This window comes from Amphimedon queenslandica, unplaced genomic scaffold (assembly GCF_000090795.2).
Source record: "Amphimedon queenslandica unplaced genomic scaffold, v1.1 AMPQUscaffold_13424, whole genome shotgun sequence".
NCBI classification, from domain to species: domain Eukaryota; kingdom Metazoa; phylum Porifera; class Demospongiae; order Haplosclerida; family Niphatidae; genus Amphimedon; species Amphimedon queenslandica.
Window position 1 is genome coordinate 1 of NW_003546340.1, and position 13,136 is coordinate 13,136.

The following is a 13,136-nucleotide window of genomic DNA, read 5'->3' on the forward strand; positions in this document are numbered from 1 at the left end:
AATCTCTAGTCTGCAATATTATAAAAGTTAATTGGTTGAATGCTTTGCTTACTTAAAGGTCTCTACTTTGTCGCCATTACCTTACAAGAAAGAAAAACATAATCAGATATCACAAGACTCAAATATACACACAGGTGAGGTGACATTGCATGCTCTCTTGTTTTGCTTATCAAATCTCTCCCTCTCCTTCACCTTCATCCTCTCTTTTATTTTTTGTGTGTGAAAGATCCTTTCTTCTTTATTTTACATGCAGTCAATACTGCAACAATTAATATCAACACTACTATTCCTCCAATTACTCCTCCAGTTACTCCTCCTATTATGATATTTATACTTTTACCACTAACTGGGGTTCCTGAGATGAGAAAAACAAACAACAAATAAAACAATGATATAAGGTTACATGTACCAGACGGTGTATTAGTGACAGATGAAGAGGGGAAGGAGGGAGAAACAAAGAATGAGGTGTGTTCCATTGATGAAATAGCTATAAAAATAATAATAGTGAACTATAATATTACACAGCATGATTTATATAATTATAGTACATGGTAATAGTGTTAGTGATGTTATTGCTGTTGAAGACACCAATGAATCTGACTTGCAATCTAATATTCTATCTAAGGAATACAGAAACATAAATAATGAAAGTTAGTGCTTCATTATACAATGTACCTGTATCACTGCCATTAGTAATGTTTATATATTGTGTAGTATCATTATATTGACAAACAGCTACTTCAACTGACACTGACCATGTTTCATCCTCTATTAATGATTGAATATTGATTGATACCATGGTGTTATTGATTCTACTGATCAGTGTATTATTGATTTCAGATGAATTGAGTTGATTTTCACAATAATCTCTTTGATGTAGAGTATATGTATATGCATCTTCCACAGAAGTCTATAATGAGATTATTAATAATTAGTTCTATTGACACTGACTTACACTAAATATCAGTTCAAATATAATTGAAGAAATGCTACCAGTCACCGTTGCATCAGTTATGTTAGGAGCTATAAGAAAGACAATGAAAAGAATATTGAAACAGTAACAAACCTGATGTGAATGTAAAGCTTTCAGTTTTATTTTCAAAATCAGTGAATCCATAACTTAAATCAGCAGCTGCTCTTACCCCCCACTGATATGAAGTACATTCAGTATAATTAGTTATATTAGCAGGTGATATTATGACATATGTATTGTTAGTAATGTTTATATCAGTTACTGTCAGTGAATTATTAGTTGACCCCATTATTATTATATTATAAGTGAATGATACATCATCTTCATTTACTGAAGGAGGGAGAGAAGGGGCTGACCATGACAGCTTAGCATTCTCTCTTAACTCGTGAGATAGTGAAGAAGGAGGACCTAAATAAAAAGAGAGACAGTTACTGGCAATAATTAGAATATGTACCAAAGACGATCAGTTTAGTTGAGTCATTTCCGAAGCAGTTAGAATTCATGCACAATCTACATTGAATATCCAACAATTGAGTGACATTAATGGTGATATGTAAAAATGATAAAGAATCAGGAATATTCGTATCTATTGTTACACTAGGTGGTGTAGGATCAAAAGGTGCGTAACTAATTCCACTGATATTCCAATAAGGTTGGTATCCAGAAGTAAAACTGCTGGCAGAGCAGTTATAAGTCAGTGTTGTTCCAATGGGTACAGTAAAAGTATCATTAGGACATACTCCAGTTAGTGATACACCTGATCTAGATACTGTTGAACAAGAATCCACTGAATATACGAGGATACCAAGAAATAGCACTATAAACTTAAGCAGCACCATTCTTTTGCCGCTAGCAGAATAGATACGGAGCATATCCAGCGACCGGTTCCATTTATTCTAAACTAAACATGTGAGCTCACGTGTAGATCTAGTTACAGTAAAGGAGGAGGGTCTAGGCACTGCTCACCGAGCTAGTCAGACCCTGCGAGACTAAGGTCTGGTTTGTCCACTGTCCGGACCATCTTTCAAGGAGATGAGCTTTTCCATAAATAGTTTCTATCTTCCACTACCTAAAATGTTGCAGAAATCTGCTGCAACACCCTCCTCAGCATTAAATAATTGAATTAATTATTATTGACAATTAAATTAAAAATTAGCTAATTAACATTTACAGTTTCATATTCTGCAGTTATAAATGTATCTCTTTTGCCATATGCTTCACAGTTTGCAGTATTCATTCTTGAAATATCATCATATGCAGGACAGGCCTCAAGTGGCACAGTGACATTCTGATTTGAAGTACATCTATTTCTAGCCTGCAATAAAAACACAAAATCCTGTTATCACAATGTTTATTGTCATTACAATAGTAATTACTATATCAGATCTCCTATAGCTCAAAAGTATCATGAAAATGAGTAGTATTATTACTACTATCAGTAGTATCACAACAGTTGCTGTAGTACCAATAACAATTGGAATGACATTAACTGTTGATCTTGCTGTTGATGGAGCTACTGTCACTGTGACATTAGTCAATGGAGTTACTGTTACTGTGTTGTATACTGTACTAGTGATAATAACTGCTGTGCAGTCCGTTGAAGTTTTAATGGTAAAACTAGGTTTAACTATGATAACCAGAAATTAATAAAAATACAAAATGATAGGAGAGATACTTATTACTTGATGATGCTAGACCTAAAGTAATTGTTTCCAAAAGTATCAAATGCATATCAGTTGACGGTGAAGAAACAGGGATTGCAGAGTGACAATAAGTGTCATCTAAAAATTAATATAAAAAGTGTAAAATGCAAAGATAAATTACTTGAATTGAAAATGAAAGTTTCAGTTGCATTGTTAAAATCAGTAAATCCATAACTTAAATTAGTAGCTGCTCTTACTCCCCATTGATATGAAGTACATTCAGTATAATTAGTTATATTAGCCAGTAATATTATCACATATGTATTATTAGTAATGTTAATATCAGTTACTGTCAGTGAATTATTAGTTGACTCCATTATTATTATATTATATGTGAATAGTGATACAGCTCCTACTAGAGGGGGTAACCATGACAACTTGACAATATCATTCTCTCTTAATTCGTGGGATAATGAAGAAGAAGGACCTGAAAGGGAAAGACAGTCTTGATTATACTAATACTGAAATAATAATGTCTATGTATATACCAAAGGCAATCAGTTGAACTGGTTCTGTTCCAATAAACTTTGTTGAATAACATTCTGCTAACTGACACACTCCACATTGAATATCTATGATAGTGTGATTCTCATTAGTGGTAATAGTTAGAACACCACTAACAGTTATACCAGTAACAGGTGGTTCAAAACTAAAAACATTGTGAATACTTCCACTGATATTCCAATATTGTAGATATTGACCACCAAGGTTCATGTGAGAGCACTCATAAGACAGTGTTGCTCCAACAGGTACAGTAAAAGCATCATTAGGACATATTCCAGTTAGTGATACACCTGATCTAGATACTGTTGAACAAGAATCCACTGAATAAAAGAGGAGGCACAGCAACAACAGAGGCTTCATTTCGAGCTTCATTAAAAATAGCGGTGTGGCCGACTGGTTTTGCGTGGGCGTTAAAGTAATGTTTGCGTCAACATTAGATAATGTTTATTAATTCAATTAGCTATAGTCGGTTTCAGGATAGATATACAATAATGTGTTTGTTTATAATTAAAATGTACTCTGTTGCCATTATTTATTGATCCTGGATTCTTTTTAAAGGTCATGTACTACAACTTGTAGTAAGTCTACAGCATAATTAGTATTTCCATTTTTTATCTTTATAGAAAAGAAATAAGAAAATTGCTTGCATGAAGAGACTGAAATGCAATAATTTTTTTACATACATCATCATTCTTATGTCATGTATTTTACTTTTTTACACCACTTCCCCCCTACTTATTCATTGCAGTGGCCATAGGTTAGTTATAATTATAGGCTATACACTGAGGTAGAGGTTTCTATGGGATTTATTAACTGAGCAACACAGTCACGAGGTTAATAAATTAATGCCATAGAAACCGATACCGAGGTGTATAACCAACTTCTACCATGACATTTGAAAACAAAAATTATTAAAATTATTTTTTATTCATTTTAAATAACATTATTTTTACAATACAGATTGATCATCACTGTTTTTCACTGTCATTATTGCTCTCATTACTTTTGCGTGTGATTATTATAAATAATTATTTGATTAAAATATAATGTCTAAAATAAATGTTTATTTAATACAATCAATCAATGCTTAAGGGCATTTTATGAAATGATTGATGAAGACAATTATATGGCAACTATATTAATTTTATTGTGAATATACTTAACATCATCAAGAACAGTGGGTGGAGGAGCATGTCCCTGTACGTACAAATGAAAATATAATAATAACAAACTTGAAAGCATGATTATACAATTACATGTGCATGATTGGTATAAGATAAATGCTGGTTTTAGGCATGTGCACGTGTGTGTGTGTGTGTGTGTGTGTGTGTGTGTGTGTGTGTGTGTGTGTGTGTGTGTGTACATGACTGGTCTTTGGGAGTATGTGTGTGTGTTTAGTAGTAGTAGTACCTTCCTTGATCTTATTTCATCTAAATCGGCATACTGGTGTGTTGCTAACTGGGAATCAGGTGTTGCCTATCAATAATAACCAACAATAATAATAATGAAAATAATAACAATAACAATGATAACAACAAGAACAACAACAATCATGATTACCTCAGTTTCATCATTGGGAGCAAGAGGCAGTGGATCCTGCAAAAAGAAAGAGAATTAAAAATTCAGAATACAATCAGCAGGCCAATGTTTTAAATTAATTAATTTTGCCCAGTTGTCTGTGAGATGTGTGCCTTCAATCCAATTGCATTATGAATACAACCTTTACATGTGTACATTACCAGTTGGATCTGAAAAGAAGTCTCTGCATCATAAGGAGTAGGAAAGGAAAATGATGAGGTGGAGATGGGAAAAACAGTATCTGACCAAAAAAGAATGACAACGTTACATTCTCATGTTACTGTAGAATGCATGAAAAACATGCAAAAATGGAGGGAGGAGTCTCAAACTCTTTTCTCTTTCTCTCCCTGGGGGAGAGAAAGAGAAAAGAGTTAGTTTGACCTACATGTGATTAGACTAGATAAAATATTTGATGATGATTCTTGTGATACTGATGAAGAGATCATTGAATTGCAGTTCTGAATAATTTCTATAAAATAAACTAACTAATAAGAATTGACACTAATTTTACATTTATACCTGAATTATTAGTAATGTTAGTATAATCTGTAGTATCTGAACCAAACCTGTTTGATACATTAACAGCTACAGACCACGTTAAATCATGAATCAATGATTCAATGTTACACTGATTGGTATCATTGTCGGTTAGGTAGAACATTATCATCAAGTGGTATACTAATATTGAGTTGTGATGAATTGAGTTCTGTTTGACAGTAGTCTTTTTGTAGTAAAGTATACGTAACATGGAGTTGTAACCTATTTAATAATAATAATAAATTAATTTCAGCTGTGCTTACATTGAAAATTATCATCAATAACAATCAATTCATCAGATAATTCAGGAGCTATAAAATAATACTACAATTTTTTGACCCAATAATGTATTTCCGTACTTGAAATGATAATGAAAATTTCATTTTCCATTGTTACATTAGTAAATCCATAACTTATACTACCAGCTGCTCTTACTCCCCATTGATATGAAGTACATTCAGTATATAGGTAATTAGTTATATTAGCCAGTAATATTATCACATATGTATCTTTAGTAACATTTAGATTAGTTACCATCAGAGAATTATTTGTTGACTCCATTATTACAATATTGTATGTGAATGAAGATAGGCCTACAACTTCAACTGAAGGAGGTGACCATGACAACCTAACAGCACCGCTAACTCATGATCATGGGATAATGACAAAGGAGGGCCTAAGGCTAAGTTGTTGTGATGAAGTACAGGTGTAACAATGACTATTAATACGAGCCATTAATTTTATTCTACTTACCAAAAGCAAACCCTTGAACTGGATCAGTAGCTGCAATAAAATCTTGAGCAGGTGTATTATCATTACATGAAGATGCGGCCATAAAATCACATAATTGGCACTGAATATCAAAGTCAGCATTACCAGAATGAAGAAACACTGACAGTTTAGAGACTCCAACTAGCCCAGGATCTGTTTTAAAGGTGATTTCTCCGGAGTAAGGTGAAAAACGCAATAACACACTGCTAATATTTCAGAATAAAAGTGCATTTGCAGAATGAGTAAAAGAGCAATTAATGAAGAGTTTGAAGACAGTACTTCCAAAGGAGCTACAATGGACTTGGATAAATACAATGATACACTAACAGACACGACACTGACCATAGTCAGAGAGAAAGAGACACATAATATTAAACACAATAATTTAAACACAAAGCTATATACAGTATGTTATTGTAAGATAAAAGAGAAGAATGAAGGAAAAGATGACAGTCAAGTCTCTCAAGCTCATGATACACTAGTCACGTCAGCATATATGACATCATCATTAATTACAATGGGTGGAGCTATAACCTATAATTCATACATAAAAATATTAGAGTAAAGTCTATTTATATAATTAATAGTGTAAAGCATAAATATAGCACAAGGAAATAACTCAATTGGGTTCAGTACAAGCACAAAAACACAGTCAACTTTATGCATTATATCATCATCATGTGTTGATGATCACTGCAAATAAAGCATTCATTTAATATTGATATAATTGCAAAAGAAAATAATGACTTGTTGTTTATTAATTTGTACATTAGCAGTACATTGTATACTAATAAAGTGAGTGAAACACAATAATTATTATTTACTTTATTTTTTCTTATTTCTCCCATATCAGCATACTGATGCTGTGCCTATTAAAATAACATAATAATAATAATAATAGAGCTAATCGGTTCTTCATTACCTCTTCTTCAACAGGAGTAGGAGGTAATGGAACCTGAAAGAGAAATCAAGAGATGAAATAAAAAGAGGAATGAGAGGAAAGTATTATTTTATTTATTTCTTACGCTTGGGCTACGAATTTCCGATTTTCTTTTACTAATAGTACTCTAAAGCGGGCATGGTTAATCGAAGTTTTAACAATACAAATAATACCTTTCTATTGTTAGCTGGTATTTCAGTGTATCCAGGCATATCAACCAGACCAGAGTCCATTGCTGGCTGAGAGTCAAACCTCTGAGGAGTAATAGAGCAGCGAGACCTTATGGGGGTTGCCTAAAGAGAAGAGTGACAAGTAATATGTGACAGTATATACATGTACTGGCTCAATCATTTTCATAGTAAAATCTTCAGAAATTTTTCAATGCATCCTCCAATTGCAAAAATTTAGTATTAATTATTTATTAGTGTTTGTGTGACAATTACATTTTAACACAAAAATAATGGTATATATCATGTGACCAGGGTTTCTGATAAAGTATGCTTGAACAGGACGCTTCATGAGCTGAAAAGTGCTGCAAGTTTAAAATCCAGTTTTAATTGAAATGTGCTCAAACTACATGCAGATAGATATACAGCACCAGAAGATGTATATGTATCAGGAAAAATTATTAAAATGCAGAATTCTCTACGAGTCAATTTTGATGAAATTTGGCCAATGACCCCGTACTATAGTACAGGGACTTTTGTCCGATTTTTGAGTAACTTTGAAAATTCGTAAAAAATTCAATTTTAATTAGAATTAGCTCAAACTTGATATGCAACATAAAAACATGTATATGTATCAGAAAAAATTATTAAAATGTGGAATTTTCTCGTAGTCATTTTTGAAAAAAATTGGCCAACGACCCTGTACTATAGTACAGGGACTTTTGTCCAATTTTTTAGTAACTTTAAAAATTCGTAAAAAATTCAATTTTAATTGGAATTAGCTCAAACTTGATATGCAACATAAAAACATGTATATGTATCAGAAAAATTATTAAAATGCAGAATTTTCTCCTAGTCATTTTTGACAAAAATTGGCCAACGACCCTGTACTATAGTACAGGGACTTTTTGTCCAATTTTTGAGTAACTTAAAAAATTTGTAAAAAAATCCAATTTTGATCTGAATCAGCTCAAGCTTGATAAACATCATAAATACATGTATATGTATCAAAAAAAATTATTAAAAATGCAGAATTTTCTCCTAGTCATTTTTGACAATATACCATGGCTCAGGATTGTTCTACAAAGCTCTACTGAGCAATGTACACAGTACACCATCATGAGATGCTAAGAACCTGAACACTATATTATGGGAAACCCTACCATGTGACCAATATGTGTGTTACCTGAGCTGAGTCAAGTGGTTCTGAGTACAATGAATTCAGATGAGATGGTGATTTTGATCTTGAGCGACCGCCAGGAGTAGAAGGAGGCATTAGAGTCCCTGGTTCCTGATACATTGGGTCAGGAGATGCAATAGAACCTAAATGAAGTTCAACAGCATCAGGCTGCTCATAAGTATTGCTAGACTCTAGAGCACCAAGCTTGTCATATATATTGTTATTATTCTTATTGGAGTGAGGATCAGTAGGAGACTGGGGACCTGGATTACCAGGGGACTAAAAGGGGGAGAGAGAGAGAGAGAGAGAGAGAGAGAGAGAGAGAGAGAGAGAGAGAGAGAGAGAGAGAGAGAGAGAGAAAACAGATGTCATAACTTGTAGAGGTACAAGAGTAAGTACATATGTTCATTAATATACTGACCCACAACAACACTTCTACAGTGTAGGGAACATTATTAACATTGTGATACTATTAGTATCATTGGTAGATTAGGATAGAACATAACGCAAACCTCAAGAGAGGAATAGGGACATAAACATAACAAATGTTAATATGGGAGTAACAATAATCCAATGTCACAAAGGAGAGATCAAGGACATATAAGAAGGAATGTGTACATAGGCATATGCAGATACATTATGCATGTTGTAAATTATAATTATTCTAAAATGATAATATTATCAGGGTTCTATCCAGTGGGGGGGAGGGGGTGGGAGGGAAGCTTCTCCCCCAAACTCTTTATCTTCCCCCCCAAAACTTCAAGCTTCCCCCCTGTGTACTTCTGTAACTGCATGCATGTACTGCACATGTACATACACATGTATGTACACAACCTTCCCCCCCTGGTCAACTGCTCTGGGCTTCCTCCCCAAACAAAAATTCCTAGATAGAACTCTGTTATTGCATTTTTAGTTACTACAAATATTCAACAATACCAAATTCATAAACTGCCCTCCTCTTCCTCACTCTCTCTATTAGCAAATGACAGCTAGACTTGCCAGTCATATTTCACAAATCAACACATTATTCTGCCAGTCCCTGTACTACTACACAGTCTATAATAGTACCCATATCACATGACTACATTTCTTTGAATTGTATAGTATAGAATCATAATGAACAATATATACAATACTATAGAATATAATGAACAAGTGTTTCATTAGTTGTATGTGTGTGTGTTCTAGGCCATTGTTTGGGTGTTGAGGGGAGCTCATTGTGTTGAATTGTAATGCTCAGAGATTATTTGGCTAATTTCTCTAACATTTTGTCTAAATTAGAATAAAGAATATCAAAATAGTAATATTAGTAGTAGTATTAGGCATAAGCAATAATATGCCAGAGTGAAAGACAATACATTAACATGACATAATATAAACAAACAATAATATACCAGTAATATAACAGTTATAAAAACAAACTGGAGGCGAGGCAGAGAGTGGGACTGAGATTAACCTTTAAAGTTTCAAGATGACAAAAATAAACAATGGCAGGGTTGGTTGGTGTTGGCTGAGACACTAAGGACATGTAAGCAAGACAGTGTAGCATAACAGTAAACAGGAGGAAGAGAGATAGGAAGATAGTATGAACAAATAATACAAACAATACAATACAATACAGTTCAATGTGATTAGACTATACAAGAAACAGGTGTATATTCCAGCTGTATTACTATATTCCAGCTGTATACTAAGCTATAGTAGCGCCCTCATTGATTAGATATTATTATTGAGTTTATTGAATGCATAGGACCGGCCATTTAAGTATAAAGGTGTGAGTCTACATGTATGTCCCTTACCGGGTATTGTCGACTCTGGTAGCCATCATTAACCATTGATTCACCATTAGTATCATTAGTAGAAGAATGAGCCTGAGAAAGATGATGAAATAAGAGTGACAGTCTCCTTATCTCTCCCTTACCCCCATATTGTTAGAGTCTCCATTACCATTCCTCCCCCTAGAATGATAACATTAATCAATTATTATTATTGTTATTTCAGTTCAACTCACTGAGCGCCATTGGTTTCAGGTTTGCCTTTTACAGCTACAAAATGAAACAAAAATACAAAAACAAAATCTCTCTCTTGACTCTAATTATTTCCTTTGCTTTTACTACCTCCATCATCATTCCTTTTTCTTTTGTACAGGATAACTGCTACTATCACTATCACTATCACTGCTACTACTAATAGCAATATTGCTACTAGTATACCAACTACTGGACCAACTATCTGTGAAGAATTGGATTCATTTGGATCACTAGTTCCTTAGAGACAGAAAGGAGAGAGAGAAAGAAATTGCTTTGCCATAATAGTGAAACACTTTGTACCACTTACCAAGTGTGGGAGTTTCAGTGGCAACAGCTTGAGAAGTAAGAGAAGGTAGAGAAGGTAAAGGTGATGTTGGGAACATAGAGAATACAGTAGTAGAAGACATTGCTGGGGAAGATGTAATAATAATAATAAAAGATATATAAAATAAAAATATCCAATTACCTGATGTCGTCTCTGATGATAGTATGGTAGAAGACATCAAAAGATCAGACTGGCAATTAATAACTGGACCATCATCTAACAAAAGAACAAGTAACAACAACAACAATAATAAATAAAATGTTAATTTACCTGAATTACTTGTGATATTAGTATAATCTGTAGTATCAGAACCAAACCTGTTTGATACACTAACAGCCACAGACCATGTTGAGTTATGTATCAATGATTCAATGTTAACACTGATTGATACAGTCGATCCATCATTATCATCAATTTGTTCGGATGTGATCTCAATCAATGACGAATTAATCTCTCGTTTGCAGTAATCTCTTTGCAACAGCGTGTAAGTATAGTTATTAAACAAGTCGTTATAGTCACACGGTAAAGATACCTAGTAATATCAATATTAGAGGAAATATTAAATTCTATTTACATGTACTTACGTTAAAATGAAGACTGTAAGAAGTACTGTCATTTACAAAAATGATCAATTCATCAGGAACAAAGGGAGCTACATAAAAATAATACTAATACTAATAAAGTTACCATTACCTGATATAATGGTAAAGTTGGTATCTGCCATTGTTATATTAGTAAATCCATATAGACTGACATTACTACCAGCTGCTCTCACCCCCCACTGATACTCCTTACATTGAGTATACTGCACTATGTCCCTTGGTGATATTATTACATATGTATTGTTGGTAATGTTTATATTAGTTACTGTCAGTGAATTATTAGTTGACTCCATTATTATTATATTATATGTGAATACGGCTTCTACTAGAGGAGGTAACCATGACAACTTGACAGTATCATTCTCTCTTAACTCGTGGGATAATGAAGAAGGAGGACCTGAAAGAGAGACAGTTATTGATTATACTAAAATAATGTCTATATACCAAAGGCAGTCAGTTGAACTGATCCTGTTCCAATAAATTCTGTTGAATAACATTCTGCAAGTGCGTACTGACACACTCCACATTGAATATCTAACATTGTGTGATTTTTATTAGTGGTAATAGTTAGAACAGATTCAGTGAGGCTAACAGCTAGATTAGTAACAGGTGGTTCAATACCAAAAGCATTATGGTAAATACTTCCACTGATTATTCCGATATGGTCGATATCCACTACCAAGGTTATTGTAAGAGCACTCATAAGTTAGTGTTGTTCCAATGGGTACAATGATAAAAGTATCATTAGGACATACTCCAGTTAGTGATACACCTGATCTAGATACTGTTGAACAAGAATCCACTGAATAAAAGAGGAGACTGAAGCAGACAAATAATAAGGACAGTAACGGAGTAAGGGACATCTTTAACATCGATATAGATCTAATAGTCTTTCTTCACAGCCTTTCTTCAGTAATCTTTACAACAAGAAAAATAAAGCTCGGTAATCGGTATAATAATTATTAGTAGGCGTAAACTGTTATCTACATTAATTTATTAATTATTATTAAGACAATCAAAGCTAATTAATATTTACAGTTTCATATTCTGCAGTCATAAATGTATCTCTTTTGCCATATGCTTCACAGTTTGCAGTATTCATTCTTGAAATATCATCATATGCAGGACAGGACTCAAGTGGTACACTGACATTCTGATTTGAAGCACATCTATAAGATCTATTTCCAGCCTGCAAAAACACAAAAATCATGTTATCGCAATGTTTATCGTCATTGCAATAGTAATTACTATATCAGATCTTTTATAGCATAAAAGTATCATGAAAATGAGTAGTATTATTACTACTATCAGTAATATCATAACTGTTGCTATAGTAACAATAACAATTGGAATAACATTAACTGTTGATGGAGTTACTGTTACTGTGCTGTATAGATCTACAGTGTTGTATACTGTACTAGTAATAATAACTGCAGTGCAGTCCATTAAAGTTTGAATAGAACCAGATTTATAAACTAAAGAGAAGATGAAACTGTAGTAAAAATAGATAAGGAAGTTAGATCTATACTTGATGACATTGGACTTGGAGAAGGAGTAACTGTTTTTGAAAGCATTATTGCAGTTGAAAGTGATGAAATAGGCTCGGAGTAACACTGCTTTATGTTAGCTAATATGTAAAAAGTAAAAATAGTATAATTAAATTCAATATAATAATTACTTTTATCATTAGTAATGTTAGTGTAATCTGTAGTATCTGAACCAAACCTGTTTGACACACTAACAGCTACTGACCACGTTGAATCATGAAATCATGACTCAATGTTAACACTGATTGATACAATCAATCCATCATTATCATCAATTTG

The 13,136-nt window shown here is 33.2% G+C and overlaps 3 protein-coding genes and 1 long non-coding RNA gene across 9 annotated transcripts in view; all 4 read right to left on the reverse strand.

Annotated features, from left to right (window-relative positions):
* Positions 1-200: 200 nt before the first annotated feature.
* Positions 201-3,572, reverse strand: LOC109581697 (uncharacterized). 3 transcript variants are annotated; one of them, XM_019996012.1, is made up of 7 exons: positions 3,471-3,572; positions 1,428-1,730; positions 1,067-1,381; positions 956-1,023; positions 676-910; positions 549-620; positions 201-487 (listed from the first exon to the last, which is right to left on the reverse strand). In XM_019996012.1, the coding sequence occupies exons 1-7, from the start codon at positions 3,550-3,552 to the stop codon at positions 207-209; spliced, it is 1,356 nt and encodes a 451-aa protein (XP_019851571.1). In that variant the 5' UTR covers positions 3,553-3,572; the 3' UTR covers positions 201-206. The 3 variants fall into 3 exon arrangements, with proteins under 3 accessions (XP_019851571.1, XP_019851572.1, XP_019851570.1); XM_019996013.1 differs by lacking the exon at positions 3,471-3,572 and having other exon boundaries at positions 201-355; positions 410-487; positions 1,428-1,835; XM_019996011.1 differs by lacking the exon at positions 3,471-3,572 and having other exon boundaries at positions 1,428-1,835.
* Positions 2,098-2,912, reverse strand: LOC109581698 (uncharacterized). Of its 2 annotated transcripts, none has more exons than XR_002184736.1 (3): positions 2,798-2,912; positions 2,350-2,754; positions 2,098-2,288 (listed from the first exon to the last, which is right to left on the reverse strand). XR_002184736.1 is itself a non-coding variant. In XM_019996014.1 (3 exons), the coding sequence occupies exons 1-3, from the start codon at positions 2,702-2,704 to the stop codon at positions 2,130-2,132; spliced, it is 459 nt and encodes a 152-aa protein (XP_019851573.1). In that variant the 5' UTR covers positions 2,705-2,912; the 3' UTR covers positions 2,098-2,129. The 2 variants fall into 2 exon arrangements, 1 of the variants encoding a protein (XP_019851573.1); XM_019996014.1 differs by having other exon boundaries at positions 2,350-2,600; positions 2,656-2,912.
* A 742-nt stretch (positions 3,573-4,314) lies between the features above and the next one.
* On the reverse strand, positions 4,315-4,861 carry LOC109581699 (uncharacterized). The gene is made up of 3 exons (XR_002184737.1): positions 4,741-4,861; positions 4,591-4,656; positions 4,315-4,377 (listed from the first exon to the last, which is right to left on the reverse strand). It is a non-coding gene; the product is annotated as an uncharacterized LOC109581699 (long non-coding RNA).
* Positions 4,862-6,281: 1,420 nt separating this feature from the next.
* The window catches only part of LOC109581695 (uncharacterized), a 7,866-nt gene continuing 1,011 nt past the window's right edge, over positions 6,282-13,136 (reverse strand). The window contains exons 1-16 of one of the 3 annotated variants that reach the window (XM_019996009.1): positions 11,755-11,920; positions 11,402-11,707; positions 11,293-11,360; positions 10,979-11,240; positions 10,850-10,924; positions 10,691-10,792; positions 10,462-10,620; positions 10,365-10,398; positions 10,275-10,311; positions 10,153-10,224; positions 8,360-8,632; positions 7,180-7,299; positions 7,092-7,133; positions 6,989-7,021; positions 6,891-6,935; positions 6,282-6,600 (exon numbers count right to left, since the gene is read on the reverse strand). In XM_019996009.1, coding sequence (XP_019851568.1) covers positions 6,535-6,600; positions 6,891-6,935; positions 6,989-7,021; positions 7,092-7,133; positions 7,180-7,299; positions 8,360-8,632; positions 10,153-10,224; positions 10,275-10,311; positions 10,365-10,398; positions 10,462-10,620; positions 10,691-10,792; positions 10,850-10,924; positions 10,979-11,240; positions 11,293-11,360; positions 11,402-11,707; positions 11,755-11,851 — 1,791 coding nt within the window. In that variant the 5' untranslated portion in view covers positions 11,852-11,920 and the 3' untranslated portion in view covers positions 6,282-6,534. Of the gene's footprint in view, positions 6,601-6,890; positions 6,936-6,988; positions 7,022-7,091; positions 7,134-7,179; positions 7,300-8,359; positions 8,633-10,152; positions 10,225-10,274; positions 10,312-10,364; positions 10,399-10,461; positions 10,621-10,690; positions 10,793-10,849; positions 10,925-10,978; positions 11,241-11,292; positions 11,361-11,401; positions 11,708-11,754; positions 11,921-13,136 lie in introns of those variants that run through there. The other 2 variants (XM_019996008.1, XM_019996007.1) reach the window with 2 other exon arrangements.